The sequence below is a fragment of the Culex pipiens genome, chromosome 3, assembly GCF_016801865.2.
Source record: "Culex pipiens pallens isolate TS chromosome 3, TS_CPP_V2, whole genome shotgun sequence".
Lineage (NCBI taxonomy): Eukaryota > Metazoa > Arthropoda > Insecta > Diptera > Culicidae > Culex > Culex pipiens.
This window is the reverse complement of record NC_068939.1, coordinates 158,648,774-158,672,135: the sequence shown is the minus strand read 5'-3', so window position 1 is coordinate 158,672,135 and position 23,362 is coordinate 158,648,774. Positions and strand designations below refer to the sequence as shown.

General features: G+C 38.3%; 2 protein-coding genes across 3 annotated transcripts; both read left to right on the top strand.

Annotated features, from left to right (window-relative positions):
• Positions 1-9,307: 9,307 nt before the first annotated feature.
• On the top strand, positions 9,308-13,816 carry LOC120415083 (sodium-coupled monocarboxylate transporter 2-like). Its single transcript, XM_039576491.2, has 6 exons — positions 9,308-9,968; positions 11,815-11,974; positions 12,044-12,384; positions 12,449-12,808; positions 12,868-13,533; positions 13,595-13,816. Exons 1-6 carry the CDS (start codon positions 9,766-9,768, stop codon positions 13,683-13,685), a joined length of 1,821 nt encoding a protein of 606 aa, XP_039432425.1. The 5' UTR covers positions 9,308-9,765; the 3' UTR covers positions 13,686-13,816.
• Positions 13,817-16,306: 2,490 nt separating this feature from the next.
• On the top strand, positions 16,307-22,020 carry LOC120414259 (protein pygopus). Of its 2 annotated transcripts, none has more exons than XM_039575374.2 (3): positions 16,307-17,092; positions 18,131-20,774; positions 20,842-22,020. In XM_039575374.2, the coding sequence occupies exons 2-3, from the start codon at positions 18,559-18,561 to the stop codon at positions 20,960-20,962; spliced, it is 2,337 nt and encodes a 778-aa protein (XP_039431308.1). In that variant the 5' UTR covers positions 16,307-17,092; positions 18,131-18,558; the 3' UTR covers positions 20,963-22,020. The 2 variants fall into 2 exon arrangements, with proteins under 2 accessions (XP_039431308.1, XP_039431317.1); XM_039575383.2 differs by lacking the exon at positions 16,307-17,092 and adding an exon at positions 17,650-18,047.
• The last annotated feature ends 1,342 nt before the right edge of the window (positions 22,021-23,362 follow it).

Below are 23,362 nucleotides of genomic sequence, written 5' to 3'. Positions count from 1 at the left end.
GCAATTTGTTTTAATTTTACTCTGAAATATCTGTTGATGACAATCCTAAAAAGTGAACCACCCTAATGTTTTTAACAGACGCATTCCCAACCAACACGCTGATGTTTACATATAAACCCATTTTTTCCAAAAATTTTGGCAAAAAATATGGCAAAAATATGCTTCCTCACTAACTTGTAACCTAATTATAAATTAATTTCAGTTGAAAATGCGTTATAGAAATTGTAATTGAACGTCGTCAAAATGAGCTTATGAGTTCGGTGCCTGATAGAAATACATGCCTTTGTACAATCCTCATTTTCTGCAATAAACTTTAACCTTTATACAACACGACTAAGTTACATCATCCAGGCAAATGCCCTCGAACCTCGTTTGACACTTTCCCCTAACTCTTAATTGAATTTAAAAATAACTGCTGCCAATTTCCCAGGTTAACCATTGCGAGACCGGTCTTTTTTTGTTGTTGCCAATTACCCGAGCTGGTTATCTAACGTGGTACCAACTTCCTTCCTCCCATTTGGAGATTACTCTCACGCGACGATACCCGCCGTGTAGTTGGAAGAAGAAAACGATGTTCGTTATGCAGCTGCTTGACATTTGACATCGGAGCAATTCTCTGCGTTTTCGATGAATCGATATTTGTTTGAATAGTTTTATTTTTTATTTTGGCAAAAACTAATAAATTACCAAGTTTTTTTGCATCATCATACAAATTAGGGGGGCATATAGTTTATTGCATTCCCACTGAGGAAAAGATATAAAATCATTTGAAAAAATAATAAGACTTCCTTAATCCACCTTCACGAATACATATATACATATATCGACTCAGAATTAAATTCTGAGCAAATGTCTATGTAGAATTTGTTTTGCCGGAACTGGCTTTGCTGATTTTGTTCAGATCGGTGTCATTCGATCCGTCTTGAGTCCCATAAGTCTTTTTTGAATATCAATAGTGTAGTAAATTACTTTACAAATTATACTTGAAAAAAGTTTTTGGCAACATTCAGGAAGATTGTTAAAAGTTTTTGCAGTGATCTGAGATATATTGATAAAAATTATGTCCGGATTCATTATGGGACCCCTCGTTGAATGCATATTCGGAAGACCTTTCAGATGAGCCTTGAATTCGGAAGATCAGACAACCCTATCAAAATGTCTGAGTAGCGGAGTTAGATTAAAAGAACCCAGAAAATGCAGATTGTTTTGAGCTCGTGCAATTCACATTCTCAAAATACTTTCAACTAGTCTTAGGGGTTATAATCGAGTTCAGTGTCTCCAAGTTAGTTGAATCTGTACAATTGCTTGCCTGTTACAAGTCTTCATAAATATTTACCATTTTCTACCATCGCCACTTTGGCCGCCACGCCATCTTTGATTGCACATTCCCAAATTCATTTGGAGTATTCTAGAGGTCATATCGACCCTGTCGTGCTGACTTGTCGCACGTTGCTTTTTGACGTTCCGAGAAAAACGCGTTTTAATGTTTGACCTTGAATAAACAAAAACAAAAAAAAACAAGAGCACGCAATGTAATCAATAACAAACACGTTTTGTTTGATTGACCATTCTGTGCATTGTAATAAAGTTTGGTTTAATTTGGTTGCTGAAGTCCCGAGTTATAACTAAAATTTTTTACGGTAGTCGAGCTCGTACTTGTGTCAAACGCGTTCTGACTTGAAATCCCTTTGGCGCGATTTGCTTTTCGCATCGGCTATTTTTCGGCTTGAAGCCTTGACTATACTGTTTTTTTTTTGCGGAAACTGTTTTAACTGATTTTTAGGAAAAAATAAAAATTCAAAACAAAACAAACGTTGAGGTAATTAGAGATGACGGCTTCCTGAATGTATACAGAAGATTGTTGGTGGGACCATTAGCTTTGATTTAACGTGAAGTACGGAATGATTAAAACTTCTTTTTTCTTGTTTTTTAAATAATTGAGAACACAATTGGGTGCTCAATGTGTAACGCAGTTTTCAAAATTATATATTTCATGTTATATTTCAGCAATCAAAACTAAGGATCAACAATGTTCGACATTTCTAAAAAAGACAATATTTTTTTATTTAAAATGTCTTAAAGCTGACAATATCTCGAAAACTGTGCATTTTGTAGAATTCACTAAAATAACTATGTAATTTTTTTGATTGAAAATTTAATATATGTTAACTGGTGATACTTTTTAAAACCAAAATTGAAAAAATCAATTCAAGCAATTTGTCTGACATACACCGTAAAACTTTTTTTTTTCAATAAAGCATATTAAAAACCAGTATTTTTTTCGTGTACAATTTTTTTTGCGCATGCTCAACTTATGGAAAAGCATACAATAGATTTATTTTCTAGTATTTTGTTCAATTTTAAAGAGACAAGGTAATGAAAAAACGGAAGAAAGATAATTTAACTTTTTTTTTGCAAAGTTCTGATGAAAATCTAAAACCTTGCCCAAGACAGATATGCGATTCGTTTTTTATATTACTTTTGTGGAAACGGATTTTGAGATGGCACTGCCAAAAAAATAAATAAATAAGAAATGAACGGCCAAAAACAACAATAAATGAAAAAAATCTTAAAAAATAATTAAATAATAAATCTGCTGCGAAATGCTAGAGAACTGCTCTTTTGCTGCTGTTGTTGTGCTTATCTGTACGAACCGATATATTCCTCTTCCGTTTTAACGAGAGACTTGAAAGTTGGAGTTCAGTTTGGAGATTTTCACGTGAGTACTATTGAATGTCACGTAAGCAGGGATAGGGTGGTTTTCAATGTTTTGTTTTTCTTATTTGTTTTTTTTATGTATAAAAAAGGAAATCAGGGTCAATTTTTCAATTTAAAAATTCAGTTATGATTTTTATCAGAAATTAAAAAGTTGCATCTATACAGCTGGTAAACTAATTTTCCTCGTCACTCAAGACATCTTTCAACTTTCACCAAAAACCATTTCAGCACGGCAAAATTTCGTTGGCGCATCTTTTTTTGTTCGCGTCCCTCACTTTCCCGCGCGGTCAACGCGGCGACTGCTGCAGCAGATGCACATTCACCAAATTATGCGACCTATCCGAAATGAAAAATATGTGCAGTTCTGCTAAAACAGTTATTACCAACGGTCTCAAGAGATGCCGAGCTGCATCGGTGGAATGATTCAACTTTTCACTTCTTGTTTTTTTTGCCGACTGCTTTGGCCAATCCTCCCACGGGGCTGCCGCAGCTTAGTGTGCATCATAATTTTGAACCGCGGTGGGCTGTGGATGATTTGATGATTCTCACGAGCAACCTCCCCCCCCCCCACCTGGCAAGTTAGTTACCAAGAGGCACCCCATCGTTTCTTCAGAGATTGTACTGTTTGGTGGTGGTGGGGTTGCATCTTCGCTATACACTATCTGGTTAGGCATCGTTACTTCAATATTTATCATTTCATTATTTCACATTTTCCGCGCATAATGCAACCGCCGTTAGTGAATGGTAATGCAATTTGTCTCTGCGTCCGTTGGGATTGTTGCAGCTGAGAATCTTCTGTCGTCAATACATTAGGACATCAATGGCTCTCGATATTTTCTTGATCAAACCAATCATTTAAAGTTTTCTTCATCACAAAAATGCTAATTTCAACCATTTGAGCTTTTATGAAATGCAAGTCGTGGTTTTCGTAATAAAATAGATTAAAAAAAAAACATTAATTTCACTTTTTGACAATTGAAAAAATAGTAACACCAAGATATTGTCGATTAAAAAATGAGTGCTGATTGGGATTTCAAATTCAAGCATGATATTTAACTAATCCCAGATTTTTAATTATCTACAATTATCACTCTTTATAATATCATTTAATAAAGAAAACGTCGTTTTCACACTCTTGTAATACTACTTAAGCCTAAAAGGCATGACAAAAAAGGGTTGTCACCATATTTCGCCCACATTAAGTCGCCGCAGGTTGCGGATGGATCGCTTGCATAACCACTTGCAACCTGTAATTACATTTGTTTCGTTTTTCGTCGGCACCACCACGAATCCAAGTACCTTTCCGCCCTACATTTCACGAACGACGACCGCGCGCCGCATACCGCACACATCAAGGTTGGAAACTTGGTCTTCACCGCGGCGTCTTGGGGGTGACTAAACTGGGTACTTACGGACGGAGCTCCCCCATTTCAGAAGCACTAAAGAGAGGAGTTACCAGCCCTCGTGATGCGCTGCTGCTGCTACAATGCAATTTTGTCCCACGGTCTACAAAAACGAACTCTTTCGAGTGGCTGCCCTGTGTAGCGGCCACTTGAATATTTTTTTTTGCTGTGGAAGAGAGGTAGAGCAGTACGGTGCTGGCTTAGTAGCTACAATTTATGGACATCACGATGCACTAACAGCTGTAATCACGTGAGAAGAAAGTCGGTGCTCGCGAATGTGGGTGGGACGGGTTTGTCGTGGTCAATTGGAACTTTTTGTCTCATTTGGATCGAAAGATCACCATAAAATAGTCATTGCATCGATATCAGACTATTCAGCTTTAAACAATTACATCGATATTTCGTTGCTTGTGTGCTATCTTGTGACACGTCCTATCTGTTAACAGCAGACGTGTCACAAGATAGCACACAAGCGACGATTTCTTGATAGTCTTTTTTACGATTTTAAAACTTTTATTACATATAGCACAAAAAAGTGCAAAATTTGGAATCAACATTTTCTGATTTGTCTATTTTTGAATTTCTAACGTGAAAGTAAAACAATTACCGTAAAACGGGGTGACTTTGATAGCCGGGGTGACTTTGATAGGTTTGCGATTTTTCCGCAAAATGAAGAGTACAATTAAAATACGTAAGGAATGGTTTAGAAACATACTGACCGTGGTAGAGAAGTGTTCAAAGTACCTCAAGAAGAACTTTTCATAAAATTTTGACAAGTTTAAAAAGTTAGTTAACTATAGTTAAGAAAATGTTGATGAATGTCATTATTTTAAACTTCTCAATGTGTCATGATTTTCTCAATGAACATGATTTTTAATCGGAAAACAGATTGAATTTTCGGATTCTTTGGACAATTTTCCATTAGGAGAAGGTTAAAAAAGTTTGTTCAAAATAAATAATATGTTTTTTTTTTTGAAACTTTAAATTTATAGGCAATTTCAGTTGACCAAATTTCATGTAAAATGTGAAAACTTGTGATTCGTGCTTCGAATTTAGTATAAAATGCAATATAAATTGATAATTTTAGAAACAAAACTAGTTTTAACAAATTTCAGGCAAAATTCTGACTTTTTAACAATTTTACCTAAAATTTATATGTATTTTGCAAAAAGCTTATGCACTTAGTAAACTAAATATAAACATTGATTTTTTTTCTTAAATACTATATCAGCTACTTTAGTGATGGTACATTTAACGTACAAATAAAGTTTGAACATCTTAAATATGATTTAAACAAGAAAAACTATGACTATCAAAGTCACCCCGGAATTCAAACTAAGATTTTTTAACGTAACTATTTTTCTAAACACTATAGAAAAAACTTTTTTTTCGAAATAGTGCATGGACTTTGTGTGGCCTACCCCAGTACATGTTTTAAAAATAATAATCTTAAGAAAAATCTTACCTGTTGGAAAATATGCTAAAAACAAATTGAAATCCTATCAAAGTCACCCCGGTTTATGGTACCCAAATAATGTCAAAGGGAGCACGAGTGTTGGTTCGTAGCAGCTTCAAAATTCAATATATCTCAATATTCAATAAAACACCTGTATACAATTTTCTAAGTGACAAGTTCTTGACATCAAAACTATGAACACAAATTTGAATATTATTGAATATTAAATATTGACCGCAAAAATTAAAAAAATATGTTTCTTTTTTTAAAGAGATCAGAAAATTTTCCAAAATGTTTCATTTTTTTAACATTGAAAATAGCCATTAGTTTCTGAGATATTATTACTAGAAAATAAAATACTGTTTGGATGAGACTTCAAAAACTTAAATTTTCTTGTTTCTCTTTCTTTGAATTGCTGTATTTCAGCATCCAGAGATCCAATTTCAATGTCTACAATGCAATTTTATTGTAAATTTTTTCAACTTTTCGAAAAAAAAAATGTCAGAAATGGCAATCATGGACACTTTTTAAAAAGTCGAAAACCGGAATTTTTCAGTTGAAATAAAACTTTTATCTTGAAAACTGTGCAATTTATCAAAAAAAAAAAAAAAAAACTATATTGTACTTCCCGATTGCTCTCAACAAGTCAACAAAAATTTTCGAGTAAAATTCCTTTTTTTTTCAAAGAATATTTTTTCAAAAAAACATCATAACTCGTCAGCAAATTTTTTGTCCGTACTTTTCTAAAGCTCAAAAGTTGCGGTTAAAAAAAACTAGAGCGTCCAATTTCCCGGGGGTAAAAAATTTCCGGGAAACGGGAAATTTTCAATCAATTTCCCGGGAATTCCCGGGAAATTTACAATTAATCGAAAATTATTCTGATCCCGCTTCTGATTAATATTTTGCAACAAAATTGTATAGAAGAGCAACTTTAATGGTCCAAATGAGTGTGAGTTTCAGTTAATGGTTTAACTGCTTGTAAAAAATCATACAACTTTAAGAAAATATACAAATTCTAATTTTATATGCTGTCTATGAAATTGTACCAAGTAAAAAAAAAGTGAAGTATTATATTTTGAGTAAGATTACTGAAAAAATACTTTAAATTTGTCTCAGTGACCAATTCGAGAGAATATGCTTTTGAATAAAAAAAAAAAATGCAAAGTGCAAAGTGCAAAAAGTAGTTTAAATTAAACAATACATGTTTTGCATGATTAACTCTCTTACGACCCTGGTAGCTCCAGTGCTTCAAACTGTAATTTTTCGAATACTATTAATTTGAAAAAAATATCAACTAAATTTTCATCCAATTTGGTCACGGTGAACAAAAACGTTTAAAAATATTTTAATTTTGATCTTGACCAGAAGGATACAACAAAAATAAATGTTTAAAAAGGTTACCAAAAATAAAAAATAAAAAATTTCATTCCATTATAGCGTTATTTTTGTTGCTCAACAAATAAGCAAAATCTTTTCCCAGTTTTGAATGTTTCAGAAACAAATATTATCTGAATTAAACCTTGACATGCAATTTATAGACGAGCCGATTAGTTCAATATGAACAGTCGATCAAATAAGGTTCTCTCATTAAATTTTTTTACTTGTATAATTCCAAAGTATTGGTGCTAAAAAGTTACGAAAATGTATAAATACTTCCGCTTGAGTTTCGGGAATTCCCGGGAAATTTGTAAAAAAACGGGATTTTTTTAGGGAAATCCCGGGAATTCTTGAGATCAGAAATTAAATGCAAAGTGTACAATGTTGATTTTGGGAAATTGATTTTCTGTGAAAAAAAATTAATAACAAAATCAGCATTTTTTTTCCTGAAGATTTCTCATCAATACCTACAACCTTGCCCAAGACACCAATCCGATCAGATATTCATTTAAAAGATACAGATTTTTTAATATTTATGTACCATTTTATATGGACTGCTGCCAAAATTGTACATAGTCTTGTGTGGCTTCTTTGGACATAGGAATGTCCCCCAACAAGTTTGAGCCAATTTAAAAAAAAAAAATAAAATCAATTACAGGTTTTGGTGGAGAATAGCTCTCCAGAGATATCGCAGTTTAAAAATGGAGATTTTTCTCAATTTTCGCGAAAAAGGGGGAAATTTGGTGTTGATGTTAATAATTAAAAACTATTTGCAACGGCCTTAAAATAAGAAGAAGAAAATAAAAAATACCTATAAAGTATGAATTTGAAACATAATTGAAAACTAATACATTTTTGATATAATTAATAAAGAATGTAAAAAATATTAATGATTTTTTTGAAGAACTCTATATCGTTGACTAATTCATAACCTTTAAATCAAATGTCAATCAATGATTTTCTTTTGAGACTATCAAATTTCTTGTCTCACCGTCTCTTCCCCGTGCTCTCCCCCCACAAAGAACACCAAACCCCATTACACTGCTAACCGAATCTGATTAGTTTTACGGCGATGATGACGGTGGCGCATTGCGATGATATAACTGAACTCCTCTCACTGAGTTCCCTCCCAGGCAGGGTTACCAGGTCAAAATTTGAAAAATCTGGCAAAGTATTTATTAAAAATCTGGAAAAATCTGGCAGACGAAAATCTAACAAATTTGAATGGTGAAGGGGAGGGAGGATATAAATTAATTCAAAAGTTTGTAGAGTTCTGATGGTTTAACTGATTTTAAGGCCTCAAAAATGCTGAATTTGCATTTTATTTAAGAAATACACATTCTATTTTCAATTATATTCGTTCATTTTAATCGAAAAATTGTTCATAATGGGCATAAAGTGAAAAATCTGGCAAAATCTGTCAATATCTGGCACAGAGAAGGGTAAATCTTTATTCTGGCAGACACTTGAAAAATCTGGCATTCCCAGATTTATCTGGCAACCTGGCAACCCTGCTCCCAGGAGCGATTATCTTTGGTGGCTTCTCTGTGGAGTCGCTGTCCGCAGCCGGTACGACCTACGGATCAATATCCCGTGGAATCGCTAGCACGCCGCGCGGCCTTTCGCCCAAAGTTCGTCAAATGGCACATCGCGGAGTTCATAAACGCCAAAGGGGTTTGCAACAGTGAGTGAATATCGCTGGTTGTAAATTTAAGGTGGATTTTTATATTGATTTTTTGACGGGTCCAGCTTGCGGCTACCGGTGAGCTGTAAGCTATAGCTGAGCAAAGAGCTTAGTCTCATCGGTGGCGAACGCACCTGTTTGGGGTGGTGGTTAACGAGAGATCAAGCGTTAGGACCTTAAATGACCTGGGGTCAACTCCATGGTGAATATCTTGTTAGTTTTAGCAGTTTTTGAATTGCTTTTTTTCGATGAAGCTTTTAGATTTTTAATCAAATAAAAGACTGGCAAAACCGGTTATGACGATCGACTCCGCGAATGAACTTGCATGCACCAGCAGTTTGCAGTTATTTAAAATTAAATAAATTGAACACAAACAAAATTGTGCCTACATTGCACAGTCCGATCGTAGCTACAATGTAGCTGCTAAATATTATAATTCAAAAATGCCGTCCACAGCTGTCGGTAGACCACAAGACGACCCTCATTGCATTAATCGGTTACAGTACTTTGGGGGTTCCTAGAAGGAATCCATACTAGTGACAATTCAACGTTCCTTCCCGACAAATGCGTGTATAGTGCTTCTTCCAAGGAGGGCAATAAAATGTTCAAGTCGTTATTGAGCTCAGTTATCGACTGATGCGTCAAGCAACTACACTTTTGACGATCAGAAATTTAGAAAATTTCCAACGGCAAGTGCTGATAACAGAGTTTGTCCCAATATCTGCACAAAAAACGTGAACAAAACGAGCCGGTTACAATCCCTATACGTTGTGTTTGTCGCATCTTCCAGGCAGTGTGGTCCGGAAGACAATAAAAAGTAGCAGTAGATGAACTCATCCAGCCAAAAAAAAGAAGAACCTTCTCCGGCTTATCTCCAAGCCTAGTCATATCAGCGGAGAATTTGGAGTGCTCTCGAAGCCATTCAGCAGGACACGGCAGACCATCCTTCAGTCTGAGTTTGATACTGCGGAGTGAAGCATTCGTCCAAGAACATGAAATTTGCTCGTTTGATGTTTTAAAGCAAATTGATTCATAACTGCTGACACGACATGATCAACGGTGGAAGGTTTTAAATTGTGCAAAGTGCAGTGAATTTGTAAAGTCAACCAAAACAACTACCAAAAACAATGGTTAAATCAATCACGGAGAATCCGTACGGGGCGTTCTCCACCGAGGACTATTCGGTGTTTGTGGTGATGCTGAGCATCTCGGCTGGGATTGGAATATACTTCGGGTTCTTCCAGGGGAATACAAATCAAACCACCGAGGACTATCTGCTCGGGGGCAGGAAGATGAAGATCTTCCCGATCGCGGTGTCGCTGATCGCCAGGTGAGAGTGAACCTGAATACAAAAAAAGTCTTTGCATGGAAAAAAAAAAATAGCCACACTTTTCAAAATAAAGTTCTACTTTTCAGCACTGAATTGGGTGCAGAAAGGTTGAACTTTTCAGCACTTGTTTTGAAAAGTAACACTTTTCAACATTTTTTTGATTTAAATGATTTATTGACAAAATATATGAAAATTTGACCTAAAATTTCACTCAATTCGGAATTGCAAAAAATGTTGAAGGGAACTCATTGCAAAACTTGATTTTTCCAGCACTCGTCGTATTTATCCAACTCGGTGAACCTCGCTGAAAAAATCCTCCTTTTGCAACTTGTTGCATAAACTACTATTTTGACAAAAAAAGAACAAGTTCCCAAAATCCGTATTTTTGAATTATTGATTTTTTAAAAGTCAAGAATCCGCAACTTTTGAAGCATAAAGAATTAAAGTCAAAAATTCTGCCGCCGAGTTTTTTTAATTGTGTTTTTTTTGTGGATAAAAAGATTTTTCCTAGTTTTCGCATTAAATATTTTTTTAAAGTTAAATAAAATTTGCAATTGAAAAGTACTCCACAACATTTTTGATAAAGTGCGCCGTTTTCGAGGATCAGCCACGTAAAGTTTGATTTTCACTAAAAAATTAAGTTTTCCGATTTTGAAAAAATAGTGTCTATAAGTGAGTAAATCATATCTGAAAAACGGAGAGTTTAGAAAATTGCCTCAAAAAAATTGTCTGAGAAACAATGAAGATAAGACCTGCTGAGATACAGCAAAATTAATGTTTTCTAAGTCTCACACAAACAAACCCTTATTTTCTAATGCCAATATCTCAGCTAATAGTTCAATTTACAATGTTAACGAATTAAACATTTGGGAAATTTTCCGGTCTCTTCGAAAAAAAAATAGAAAATTTTGAAATCACGACTAACATTTCAAAAAGGTGTTGTATTTAATATTTGGTCCTTTTGAACTGTTAGTCTTGATTTCAAAATTTCCAAAATATTTTTTTCGAGGAGATCAGAAAATTTCACAATTTTTCCACAAATCTAATTTTCTCCATTTTTATTCCGTATGTCGTCAAATTGGCCATTTGACATTATATTTAGCCTTTTCAAAAAGTTAGTTTTGTTTTAAAAATATTATTTTGGATGTTTCGAAACGATGTGAAAATTATAGTTTCTGAGAAATCGGCATTCGAAATTTGAGTTTATAATATCACTAATTTGATTGCTGAAAAGTTCAATTTTTCAGCACTTGTATTGCAAAGTAATACTTGTCGACATCGTTTCGGTTTTTGAGTTGACCAAACGGACACAAGCGCCTAACTAAAGTGGGGAAACAAAGTGTCTTCGGAATTGCAATATTTTTTTGCAGCTTTTGCTTAAACTACTCCTCTTTTGAAACATATAAACAAAATTCAAAACATTAAAATAAGGATTTCAAGAATCAACTTTTTGTAATTAAATTTATTTAAAAAATGTGTGTTTTAAAAGAATGTTACTATTTTTGTATACCTCTAACCAAAACCTACTAGGAATTCCATGACAAAAAAGCCAGACTCGAGAATGACATTTGAGAAGGGCGTTATTATTTTTTTATATTGTTTTATCTCGTAATTTGAATATTGCTGTTTCTTATGCCAAATTGCCTAGCGAATTGATTCTTGTAATCATATTTAGAACATTTTGAGCGTGACTTCGTGAAAGGAAAAGAAAAGGAAAAAGACATATTTTGTTTTATTTCAATCTTTAAAAATATAACAAATATATGAAAATGAAATCAAAGTGACATTACTAAACACGGGTCTGAATTATTAAAAATTAAATATAAAATTTACATTTGCATTACAGTCAGCTGTCCGGCGTGTCCATAATGTCCGTGCCGGCCGAAATGTACTCGTACGGCGCCCAGTACTGGATAATCGCGCCCACCATGTTCGCCATAGTTTTAATCATCAATTACATTTTCGTACCAGTATTTTACAACAACCAGATAACGAACTGCTATCAGGTAATTTAGAAGGAATTTTTAAATAATTTTAAGTTCAAAAGTTCTAAAAGGATTCACTATTTTCAACAGTACCTGGAGGACCGCTTCAGCCCGGCGGTGAAGAAGTTCGTCACGTTTACGTACGTGCTCAACATCTACCTGATCCTGCCGATCTTCATCTTTATCCCTTCGCTGGCCTTCGCCCAGGTAACGGGGACGAACGTGCACGTGATCAACGGGATCGTGTGCTGCGTGTGCGTGTTCTACACGATGCTCGGCGGAATCAAGGCGGTCGTGTGGACCGACGTCGTCCAGGGGCTGATTATGTTCGCGTCCTGTTTTCTGGTGGTGGCCGTCGGCGTCTACAAGATCGGTGGTTTCGCGGAAGTCTTTGCTCGTGCCGCCGCCGGAAATCGGTTGGAGATTTTTGAGTAGGTCGCGCACAATAATTTGTTTGATTAGAACTCATTCATAATTTGTCTCTTTCGTTATCAGCATGACCTTCGATGCCAGCACTAGACAGACATTCTGGACCGCCAGCATTGGCAACGTATTTTTGTGGACCGGCTACTTGGGACTTAATCAAAGCTGCGTGCAACGCATGGTGGCCGTGCCCAGCGTACGTCATGCCCGTTCGGCACTTTGGATTTTCTGCGTCGGATTCATTGTAATCACCAGTTTGAACTGCTTCACGGGGATCGTCATCTACGCCAAGTACTTTGATTGTGACCCCATCAAAGTGGGATTAGTAGGGAAAGCCGACAAGCTGCTACCGTTTTTCGTGCAAGACGTGGTCGGCAACTTGAAGGGCATGCCCGGAGTGTTCATCTCGTGTGTGTTCAGCGCAGGATTAAGGTGGCTCAACCAAGTATTTAAAAAAAGATTATTTTCACTAAACTGATTCTTACTTTCAGCACAATGTCAGCAAACCTGAACTCACTGGCCGGCATTATCTACGAGGACTACATCCGGCCGTTCAATCTGTTCAAGCATTCAGACGCAACGGCTAACCGAACCATGAAGGGACTGATTCTAGTTTCCGGTATGTACTGCATCGTGATGGGTCTCGTAGTGGAACAGTTTGGACACATCCTCCAAATGGTCGTTACGATCGCGAGCGTAACGCAGGGAGCCGTAATGGGCATCTTCTGTCTCGGAATGCTGTGGCCATGGGCAAACAAGCACGGCGCCCTGTGGGGGTCGGCCGTCAGTGTGATTGGAATGTCCTGGATCATCGCCGGCGCCCAATTTGCCATCAAAAGTGGTCAGCTGAGCTACCCACCGAAACCCACCAGTGTGGAAGGATGCTCCGAGTACGGATTCAATGTGACGCAGCCGCAGCACTCGTCGTTCTTCACCCAAGAAGAAGATTCCGACGGATTCTCCATTTACAACATCTCGTTCGTTTGGTACTCGACGGTGGGTACTTTCCTCGTATTCCTCGTTGGAATACCCGTGAGCTACTTGACGGGGTCGCAAGACCTGAACAAGGTGCAAGCAAAGTTGTTCTCCCCAGTCGTTCACTGGCTGCTGCCAGAGACCGTCAGAAGAGGCGAGCTGAGTGTCAAGCCGCAAGAAGAGTAAGTTTGTACGAGTCCTTAAATCGAGTTAGAAACTTATCAATTGTTTTTTTATTTTTAGAAAACCTGACCAAATAAAGGAATGGATTTACACGCCAGTTGAGGATTGCAAACTGCAGGAACTACAAACCGTCAACGAGCATACTTTGTGATTGGTTCAAATTGGCTCGTGAATCGTCAAACAGTAGTTTGTAAGCTTCTAGTATTAAGTTATCATGTAATTTTCGTAATGAAACATAAATTTCAAATATACGAAGTTTGGAAGATTTGTTTTTGTTCTTGATTTCGAAGGTTTTTTTTTTATAATTTGTCCTTCTCTTGGCAAATCCATTGTTAGAATATCTTATTACATCAAAATGAACTATCATACAAATCATAGTTGAAAGGTACTCCAAAACTCTATTAGGTTATAAGAATTACAAAATTGTAAATTGATTATTTACTAATAAAAACTAATTGAATTGAATTGAATTGATTTTGTTCTTAAAAATAAAATTAGAGGCCAAATCACTTTTTAATTTAAATATTTAATTTTGTTTCTTTAGATATAGGATGAGAAATATAAATTCATTTTCATGCAAAAGTGTACCCTCTTCTTCCCAATTTGTTTATCGAACATTTCATTTTTCCATTATTTAGAAGGTAATTTTGAGCTAATTTTTGTTTGCTATTTAATTTGCAACAATTTGCGTTGAAACATGTAATATTGTCATACACGAAAATATGAAACCATCAAATCCATCGTGAGCAACGCTCCACGAAAACAGGAAATAGATTTCATTGCTATTTTATTTTATTTGACTAGAACTTTTCATGGGCTTTCCTATGACCAAAGAAAGCATTTTGTATCATCGGTTAACTTATAAAAGTTTTCTTAAATTCTGCCAGCTATCAATGGTATGTAAATTTTCAAAAATCTCTTGGGAAGGAATTTTCTGAATCTTAAACGAACTATCTATCAAAATCCGTATTTTCATTTCTGAACGATTCTCTACGAAATCGGTCTTTTTTTAATTTTAATTTTTGTATTTTTTTTATCCGGCTGAAACTTTTTTCGTGCCTTTGGTATGCCCAAAGAGGCCATTTTGCATCATTTTTTTGTCCATATAATTTGAAATTCAAATTTGGCAGCTGTCCATATAAAAATCATATATAAAATTTCTAAAATCTGTATTTCTTGAAGGAATTTTTTGATCGATTTGGTGTCTTCGGCAAAGTTGTAGGTATGGATAAGGACTGCACTGAATAAAAAATGATACACTGCAGAAAATTATGATTTCTCGATTAAATTTTCAAAAGGCCCTATCTGCATAGGAAACCCATGAGGGATAGGTTGTTTTGAAAATTTAATCTAGATTTTTAATTTCACTTTTTGTCCCTAAAAGTTGGGGACATCAAATGCCAACTTTTCAGAAAATTTCCAGAATAGGCAAAAATGTTGGACTGAGTTATAAATTTTTGAATCAATACAGATTTTTCCAAAAAATTTAAATATTGGTCGAAAAAAATTTTCAATTTAATTTTTCGATGTAAAAACCGAATTGACAAATTCAAAAAACCAATATTTTCGTATAATCAATATTACGCCCTTTTGAAATGTTAGACTTGATTTAAAAAAAATGCAATATCTAAACAACGAAGGGTCGTATCAACAAAGTAAAAAAAATCAAAATATAGAGAATTTTCTCAGCTTTTCAAAAATATTTTTTTCAAAGGTGGACAAACATGGGCACTAATTTTAAAAAATGAATAACTGCGACTATTTTCAAAAAAGTTACCTTAAAAATGGCTATAACTTGAAAACGGTGCACTTTTTTTGTTTGATTGCAAATTCGATCGAAAATTGATTTGAATTTTTTTTGCGATCAGTATTTAGATTTTTTTTAATCAGTCAAATTCATAACTCAGTCAAAGATGTTTTGCCTGTTCTGGTAATTTCTCAAAAGTGGGCATTTGATGTCCCCTAAAACATATCAGAAAATTAAAAATAATTTACAAAAAAAAAATCAAATGTATATAGTACAACGTACATTTTTTTTCAGTGTCCTCCTCCTCCATACCTACATCCCGATTTTCTGGTAAAAAAATGAAGAGGATAGTTAAGATTTTTTTTTGTGTTATTCAAACCATAAATTGATTCTAAAAAAACAACAAACCTAAAATCCTAAGATAAACTGTTGATATCTTTCGGGAAGTCGCGTGTTTTGGCCTTTCTTACAAGTGTCGTTACAAAGTGTGCACAAAGCACAAGTACGCGACTGCCGGTGGGATATAAAATTTGTATGTGGATGTTTAAAAACATAATTTAATTTCAAATTTTACAAATTCTATTCTTTTAAAAAGAAATGGAAAAATCTTAATTTTATTTTTTTAAATGAAAGATTGTTTAAAAAGTTCTTTGGACTATTGTATAATGCAAAGAGGGTGAACGGTTAAGCCTTGTTTTAAATCTGGGTAAAATTTTGCACAGGTTCTGTTTTAATGGAACATTCCGTGCAGAAAAGGAATTCAGGATTCGCCCATAGCAAGCGGTACGACCGTTGCCGTTTGAGATATTATACACATTTTTGATAATGATCAAAATTGAATAACCAGATGGTATTTGTCCGAAAATGACGCTTACCAGCAAGATAGTGGGTACATGGTTTATACCAAGTAAATGCTATAATTATGGCAGCTTACCTGCCGCACGCTCGGAAGCTGCTATAGTTAGAAAAAAATCGTGTCCCGGGTCCGCCGCGGCCGGCGAAAAACGCTATGCGGATAGGTAGTTCGAAAAAAAACTGAAGGAAAGAAGAAGGAAAAACTCTCGAGAGTTTACGATTATTTTGTGCTGTTGCCTGTCCACAGCGAGTGTTCCGCGAAAAGAAGTTGTTTTCCTGGCCGAAATAGTGCGCCCCGGGGGCCAAAGTGTGCGTCAACAGCTGCCCGAAGCCCGGAAGCAGGATTTACCGGTGGTTCTGGCCGGAATCGACCGAAACCGGGCCAGATATTCGTGCGGCCAAAAACACCTCGCTCCTTCTTCATTTTCTCGCGACGTTCTTGCGCGGTGTGTTTGGGTGTGTGTGTGTGTTCTTGTGTGACAGACAGGAGTCGGTTCCCTCCTGCAGGATCCGTCAGTGTGTGCGTTGCGAGGGGGAACATCAATACAAATATAAATATCCAAACCCAAACTAACATCCGAAAAAAAGTGTCCCCACAACCTGAACTCTAAACTAGGAAGAGAGTTGGCGGCGATTGTTCCAAACCCGAGCTGTTGCAAATCTGTACAGCGGCAAATCATCGGAGATGTTTTGATCACGGAACCGCCGCCATCGGTCACGATTAGGGAAGCCAGGTTGCCCTTTCGACGGACCGCAAGCTTTGGCTGTCCATTTGGAATATGCTTTTTCGAAGATTGATCGTACGTTCGAAAGTGTGGTAGTAAAAAAGAGACGGCACGACACCCAACAAGCAAAAGGACTCCCGACAAGTACGGATTGCTTCCGGGAATGTAACCAGGATGTGGATGTCGACATGAAATATCTTTGGATTAACTGGAATCAGTAAACATGCAGTGGTGAGTATTGGAAAGAGATTGTAGGATTTCAGTAAGATTGTTCTTGCGACAAAATTATGCTTTCCTCGAACATTTCGAACATTGCCTCAAAATTGTGAGGTTAGCTTTGTGGCCTGGTTGCCAGGTATGTTGGGTTTGGTCGAACTTCAAAAGAGAACTCTTATGCATCCAATATGTAAATATCTTCTATCCATCAAGTGAAATCAGTTGCAATCATTATTCTTGAAAAATCAGAATATTTTTTGTGCAATTTGTTTCAATAATCTTCAATATATAGCGGGTGATACGTCACAATACCACAAAACGTCACGTTAAAACAGAACCATGTACCGCAAAGTTTCCGGCAGCACTGCATTTGACAAATCTAGATTAAATTTTCAAAACAACCTATCCCTCATGGGTTTCCTATGCAGATAGGACCTTTTGAAAATTTAATCGAGAAATCTTCTCCTCGTCCTCTTTTTCTTCAACGTTTTGTTTCATATTCGAAACTTTTTTGCTTTTTGTTATTCGGGAGGCAGCATCCATTTTTATTTTTCCTCGCTCTCATCACCCTCTCGTGTTCGAAAATAAAATATTTTTATTCGCACGTTTTCATTGAATCCCATGCATCGGGGCCAGTCAGTGTAAGCGTTTCTGATGTTGCTGCCTTTCGGGCCTGTCTGGTTGGCTGAGGTCAATCATTCACTCACATCTCTCTTCTGGTTTCTTCGCTACACACAACACATATCACTAGGTGTTGGACGTACGTACACACAGAACTGGCTGGTGATTTTTTTTTCCTGTATTTTTTTCAAATGCCGTACCATGTCCGTGTTCTTCTTCCGGACATTTTTACGGTCGAACACTCATCGCATCGCAGTTCAAAATGATTTTTGGGAAAAGTGCAAAAATGGCAATAGAGCCACGGGAAAATGTTTGTTGTCGCGAGGAATTTGAGCAGGTTTTGTCGCAGGTAAACAAACGGGAAAAGCAATCTTGGAATTTATGTTAGGTCTGAATCAATAGAGTACTAATAACTGCGTTTTCTTCCAACAGTTCAACATCGGTTCAGTATGGCTGCGATCGACACGCACCTGATAACAGTCCAGTGATTCCAGTGAAGAAATTTCCAGCAAAGGACGTTCCTATTGGTCCAGTGATATGCTAATATTATGTGGTATCTAGCTGGCGATTCGACGACTCCTCTGGCCAAAACAAACTATCAAAACCTACGCAGAGCGAATGTGTGAAACCGAAAACGACAGTGAAAGTAATAATTAGAAGAGCAATAACACTTTGTAAACCAACAACGCACGTAGAATATAGAAAAAAAAAAGTAGTGACAGTGTGCTGCCGCGTAAAGTGTTTTCTGAATGTAAATAAGTGAATGTTCTACTAGTACTTAAGCGAGATTGTTCCCTAAACAGTGAGCAAAAACACAACTTGAAAGGCTTTCTTCGTAGAGCACACGAAGATCGTACGGTATGACCCATAACCTTGGAATGGCATCATACCGTTTACCAGGTCCGGGACTCGGATGTCCGCCGGATTTTAAATCTCCCTCGGAGTCGCCCCAGCTGCCAATATCGGCTCCAAGTCAACCGAAGAAGCGAAGGAAAACTTCGAACGCAAACAATGCGAACTCGGCGGCTCAACAAGCGGTGCCGACACCGACACCGCAGGACCTGCTACCTCCTCCACCAACCGGGTACGGCGATACGATCGTGGCGTCAAACCCGTTTGATGATACGCCGACCCACACCCCGTCGCCGCATATGGGTCATATGCATCACGGTGGACCCGGAATGATGGGTCACATGGGTGGTGGCGGAATGGGACATGGAGGTCCGATGGGTATGAACCACATGGGAATGCATCCTCACCATATGGGCCCTATGGGTCACCACGGACCTCCGCATGGACCTCCCCACGGTGGACCGATGCATGGAATGCCACCGCACGGAATGGGACATGGTCCCGGTCATGGTTCTCCACACCACGGTATGGGCCCTCATGGACCGATTGGCCCAGGAGGACCTCAAGGACCACCGATGCGAGGAATGAGTCCAATGGGGATGGGAAGTCCGATGGGTCATCCCATGCATATGAACTCCGGAATGGGTCAGATGGGTGGAATGGGTCCTCACCCGATACAACGAGGTGGAATGAGTCCTATGGGAACGATGCCGGGAGCGCAAATGGGTGGTCTGAGTCCCATGGGTGGCATGAACCAGAACCTGTCTCCGATGGGTCCTATGGGCGGCATGTCACCAATGAGCCAGCAGCAGATGAACAACAAACCAGTTGGAAGTCCCATGAGTGGAGGAAACATTGGCAGTCCGATGAACTCAATGCCCGGAATGGGCTCTCCCCATGGTGGCCAAGGCGGCATGTTGGGCAGCCCAATGAACACGAGTGGTGGCCACATAAACAACGGTCCAATGGGCCCTCCAATGAATAGTCCCCTTGGAAATGGTCCTCCAAACCATGTGCCGCTTGGTCCCAATTCGGCAGGCCATAGTCAACCGGTATCCTCGGCGGGCGCGACCGTCGGTGGCCAGACGTCTCCAAACGTGGCTGGTGTTAATAGTAATAATAGAATGAACCTACCCAATGGTGCAATGACAAATCAGCAATCAGGGAACCTCAATCAATTACCTCATCAGATGGGACAAAGTAATAGTCAGCAGGGTCAGCAACAGCAGCAGCAGCAGCAACAGTCAAATCCCCAGCAGCAACTTCAAGTGAGTCAGCCTAACCCGTCGCCATCGATGGTATCGAATCAACAGCAGCCCCCGAATCAGTCTCCTAACACCCAGTCCCAGCCACTTCCGCCTCATCCACCACATCCGCAGCAGCAGCAGCAGCAGCAACCGCACGCATCTCCCCTGCCCCAGCAATCGCCGCACGCTCAACACCCTCAAGGTCCTGGTGCTAACAGTGGGCCTGTAGGTAGCGGTCCAGGTTCCGGTGGAGGAGGCCCAGGTGGCCCTCTCGGCGGTCCTGGAATGCCCCAGCAGCAGATGAATCCTGCCGGAATGGGTCCTGGTAACAATAGCTTAGGTGGCATGAACCCAGCTGGTATGGGTCCCGGAGGAATGACCGGCATGCCTCCAAACTCGATGGGTGGTATGAATCACCATCCGCCGCACCATCCCGGTAACCACCCTGGAAATCATCCCGGAAACCACCCCGGAAATCACCAGCAAAATCCTCACATGCCTCCATCGATGGGTGGTGGTCCGGGAGGACCAAACAGTATGCACCATCACATGGGAATGCCCCCGCACGGCAATATGCCACCTGGCCATGCCGGATTGAGGCCCGGAATGGGACCCGGAGGACCAATGGGACCTGGTGGCCCCGGTGGAATGGGAATGGGCGGCCCGCCGATGGGAATGGGCAACCCGATGGGACATCCCATGCATATGAACTCCGGTATGGGCCCAATGGGTTCGCTCGGAGGACCCCCAGGCAATGGACCACCGCTACCAAATCATCACCACCACGTGGGTATGTTCGGACCTAAACCGATGCCTGTAACGTCCGGCAAGCTGTACCCACCAGACCAGTCGAAAGTATTCAACCCGCAGAACCCCAACGCACCTCCCATCTATCCCTGCGGCGGATGCCACAAAGAGGTGCACGACAACGATCAAGGAATTCTGTGCGAATCTGGCTGCAACTTTTGGTTTCACAGGTAAGAATGACCCCGTGAGTGTTTGAAAGATGTTCTACTAACTAAATATTACTCTTTTCAATTGCAGGACGTGCAGTGGACTGTCGGACGCGGCGTTCAACTTTATCCACACGGAGGTGTACGCCGAGTGGTGTTGCGACAAGTGTCTGTCTTCCAAGAACATACCACTGGTCAAGTTTAAGCCGTAGTCCAACCGGTTCGCAGTCTTAGCCACGGCCACCGGCGGAAAAAGACGCAAGGCCGGTTGATGTCCTCGTCGCCACTCGAACGATGCTAGTTCCTCTCGGCTTGTCGCTGTGTGCGAAACCAGCGCTGAAGACAAACGTTGGTCGAAATAGGTTTGAATGATGTTGTTATGAGGTGCCGGAAGGATTTGCAGGCAGGCGTTTGGTCAAAGCTCATTTTGTTCGGTGCATAAAACCTTGACATAGTTCAAAGCATCATACTCTTACGGTTCAATGACTCAAGCTTAACGTAAAAGTTTTTCTAAGAAACGCCACACCTAAAGTCAAACTATCTTCCCCTACTTACTACGACTTTAATCTTTGAATCAACGCTTATGTAGTTTTTTCTCATCGAAGATTTGAACAAACGTCTACCTGTCAAAAAGTTCCTGCACCGAGTCCTGTACATAGTGTGTGAACGTTGGAGGTTGTGAAAGGTGAAACAAGTGCACGAGTGCGACTGAGTTTACTTTTCTGTTGGATGGAGTTTAGCAAAAGTGATTACTACGGAAACGTTTGGAAAATAGCAAAAGTCTTGATTAGAGAGAGGTGACTACTGAAATGAAGAACAAACAGCGACATTCTAGTGTTCTTAAAGGATACTGAAGGAAAAGAAAGCAAATGCCGTAGTTAGATAAAACAATACAAAAGCAAAACAAAACGCGAATCGTTAGATCACAAATGGAAGCACAGCGCCATAGTTGAGTTGTTTCTTCTAACGTTGCGAAAATGGAAGCAACGCAGCCCGAGGTTGAGAGAATCCCTGTAAAAAGTTGGTATGATGTTGCGTGCGAAAAATGTTAAATGTGAATGTGAACTGTGTGATTGGTGAAAAGATTGAGTGTCTGCAAGAGAAAAATAGTTTAAGGTTTTAGCGCGATAAGAAAATGAAATCAAAAATGGCCTTCTCAAATATATACATAATAACGTATGGTTTAATCATTATATTAAAAAAAATGCAGAAAAATAACTGATAAGTAAGTAAAATATTTAAATTATTTAAACGCTTCTCCCGATGAGCGTGAAAGAAATAAGTTAGGAAGAGAAAACACAACTCTTTTGAAGTGTGTTTTTGTTCACTAAATATATGACAGTTATTGGCAGGAATTTGGAGCCTGCAAATTGTTGTTGTCCGGAAGTAAGGAAACCCCCGTGAAAAGAACAAAAACACACTGAAAAATCCATAAACGAATGCAATATAGACTGTACAGCTTCAGACATTTTCTTTTGGTTCAGTAAAACAGCACGGACAAATAACGTTTACCATGTTTAGTTTCTCACGACGCCCACTGAAACATTTCTCCTCTGCTGTTTCGCTGTTCATCCCGCCTGCAGGTCGATTCCAAACGTCATCTTTCGTTTCGATGCCTTTATGCGAAATTTAGTTAAGTAAAATTACGTTCTTTAACCAGCCAGATTGAACTTAGTTTTAGTGAGCATCAATGTTCGGTTTCCCCCTTAAGGTTCATGAGAGAGCAGAGTCGAATAGTGTAACAAACCCGAAGTTGTTTGAAGATGAAAAATAAAACAACCTAACAACCAACAATGAAGCAAACAAGAGAGATTATTCACTAATAACAAGCGACACGCTTATGGCCTCCAGCGCTCATTTATTTTTTTACACTGATATACACGGTACGTCTCCTTTATTTAGTTAGATTTTGTTTATTTTGTTTTTTTCTTTGCCAGCAGCTACTGCAGCATTCAAAGCATCTCGAAAGAAAAAAATCTTTAATCAGTCAATCAGGATAGCAGGCAAAACATGATGACTGAACCGTTTAATGTTTTGCTATCACAAGCAGTAGGACGAACCACATCTTGTGTGTTGTCGTATGAAATCGAAACGAATGAGGAGAATGGAAGATTCAAATAAAAATTAACGAATTATGCGTTGTAAGAAGACCTCCTTTTTTTAGTTAATTATATGAACGTAATGTGTTTGATTTACCTGTAAATATAGATTTTTAGTGAGCATTATCTGTTATTTTTACTATAACCAATAAATTTTAATCAATCTACAATCGAAGTTTTACTTTTTTTAATTTGCGTATCACTAAATTTAACTGATGTACATCCAACTGGAAAGCAGATTATTTCGTCTGATGTTAATCAAAATCATCAGCAAATGTCATGTTTTTCACCAAAACCAAAACCAAAAACTGAGCCAAATGCTACAAAACTAGTCGCCAACATGGCAAACCCTGTGCTAGTATGAGAAAATTGGTACGAAAATACCAAACTAGGGCAAGTAATGTTTCAAAAATTAGAAAACATGGACGTTTTGTAGTGAAAATTATTTGCGAAATAGGTTAAGATTTAAGGGTCTTTTTTTAGAGAGAACACCTTCTTGGATTCGTTAATAAC

Excerpts from the sequence above, each read along its gene's own strand:
- LOC120415083 (XM_039576491.2), top strand. The coding sequence starts at position 9,766 with ATGGTTAAATCAATCACGGAGAATCCGTACGGGGCGTTCTCCACCGAG. Across the intron at positions 12,385-12,448 it reads AATCGGTTGGAGATTTTTGA|CATGACCTTCGATGCCAGCA; the intron begins GTAGGTCGCGCA and ends TTTCGTTATCAG. Across the intron at positions 13,534-13,594 it reads AGTGTCAAGCCGCAAGAAGA|AAAACCTGACCAAATAAAGG; the intron begins GTAAGTTTGTAC and ends TTTTATTTTTAG.
- LOC120414259 (XM_039575374.2), top strand. The coding sequence starts at position 18,559 with ATGACCCATAACCTTGGAATGGCATCATACCGTTTACCAGGTCCGGGA. Across the intron at positions 20,775-20,841 it reads TGCAACTTTTGGTTTCACAG|GACGTGCAGTGGACTGTCGG; the intron begins GTAAGAATGACC and ends TTTCAATTGCAG.